This window comes from Diaphorina citri, unplaced genomic scaffold (genome assembly GCF_000475195.1).
Source record: "Diaphorina citri unplaced genomic scaffold, Diaci psyllid genome assembly version 1.1 scaffold19666, whole genome shotgun sequence".
NCBI lineage: Eukaryota > Metazoa > Arthropoda > Insecta > Hemiptera > Psyllidae > Diaphorina > Diaphorina citri.
The window spans coordinates 1-937 of record NW_007397018.1 but is presented as its reverse complement, the minus strand read 5'-3'; the positions used below and the strand labels follow the sequence as shown (position 1 = coordinate 937).

At 44.2% G+C, this 937-nt stretch overlaps 1 protein-coding gene across 1 annotated transcript; it reads left to right on the top strand.

Annotated features, from left to right (window-relative positions):
* Positions 1-96: 96 nt before the first annotated feature.
* Positions 97-795, top strand: LOC113473220. The gene is made up of 2 exons (XM_026832939.1): positions 97-266; positions 407-795. The coding sequence occupies exons 1-2, from the start codon at positions 225-227 to the stop codon at positions 782-784; spliced, it is 420 nt and encodes a 139-aa protein (XP_026688740.1). The 5' UTR covers positions 97-224; the 3' UTR covers positions 785-795.
* The last annotated feature ends 142 nt before the right edge of the window (positions 796-937 follow it).

Genomic DNA, 937 nt, shown 5'->3' with positions numbered 1-937 from the left:
AACACGGTGTTGTTGAGAATCATCTTGGTCAACATGAACGGACTATACATGTGAACGATCTGTGGACAATAGGACGGGATAGACGTTAGAATTGGACTTTCACAGGTGGAGTTGCGGAGCTGTTAGAACGCCTCAAGTTCCCAATTGCTCCTTTTTCTTGATAGTGTATCAACAAGTATTTGTAATGAAACGCTTACCTTCTCCTGGAATTGTATCAACATCTGATGGAAGCGTACAATCTGTCGACAGTAGCTCTTTTCGTAGAGGTGTTCCACTTTTTCTTTGTCACTCCAAGACGAGTTGCCCACAAGTTTTCCTCTCTCATAACAGCTGGCAACGTAAACATACTCATTCTTTATGAGATTCGTGTACATGATCCGTCGCGACAGTAGCTCTTTTCGTAGAGGTGTTCCACTTTTTCTTTGTCACTCCAAGACGAGGTGCCCACAAGTTTTCCTCTCTCATAACAGCTGGCAACGTAAACATACTCATTCTTTATGAGATTTGTGTACATGATCCGTCGTCCTTGTTCATCATGATGGGGTTGTCCTATTTTCTCGACAAAGTGGCTGAGCATGGTGTACTGACCTTCGGCGTAAGTGATGAGCATTGGGATGAGGCAAATGGAGGTGACAGTCAGAACGGTAACGATGAAGACCAAATAGAACTCTGTATAAAATATCACCTCGTAGTACCACGATTCACTGTCGTCAATGAATGGAACCCAAAAGTTTGTCTGGAGTCTTCGCTCAGGATATTTACGTTGGTACACGTAACGGAGTAACTCCAGTTCCTTTTCCGACACCGGGAAATACGTTTCGATGATGGTTCCCGAAATGACTATGGAATGCACCAGGCCGAAAACGATCATGATAAGGTTACCACGTCGATAGCAATATTGCACCACACGCCTGTTGGTCGTACAAAACGAGGTCTC

What these genes read in the sequence shown, in the direction of transcription:
- LOC113473220 (XM_026832939.1), top strand. Translation starts at nt 225, where the DNA reads ATGGAAGCGTACAATCTGTCGACAGTAGCTCTTTTCGTAGAG. An exon ending in CAGTAGCTCTTTTCGTAGAG is followed by an intron (nt 267 to 406) that starts GTGTTCCACTTT and finishes CTTTTCGTAGAG; the next exon opens with GTGTTCCACTTTTTCTTTGT.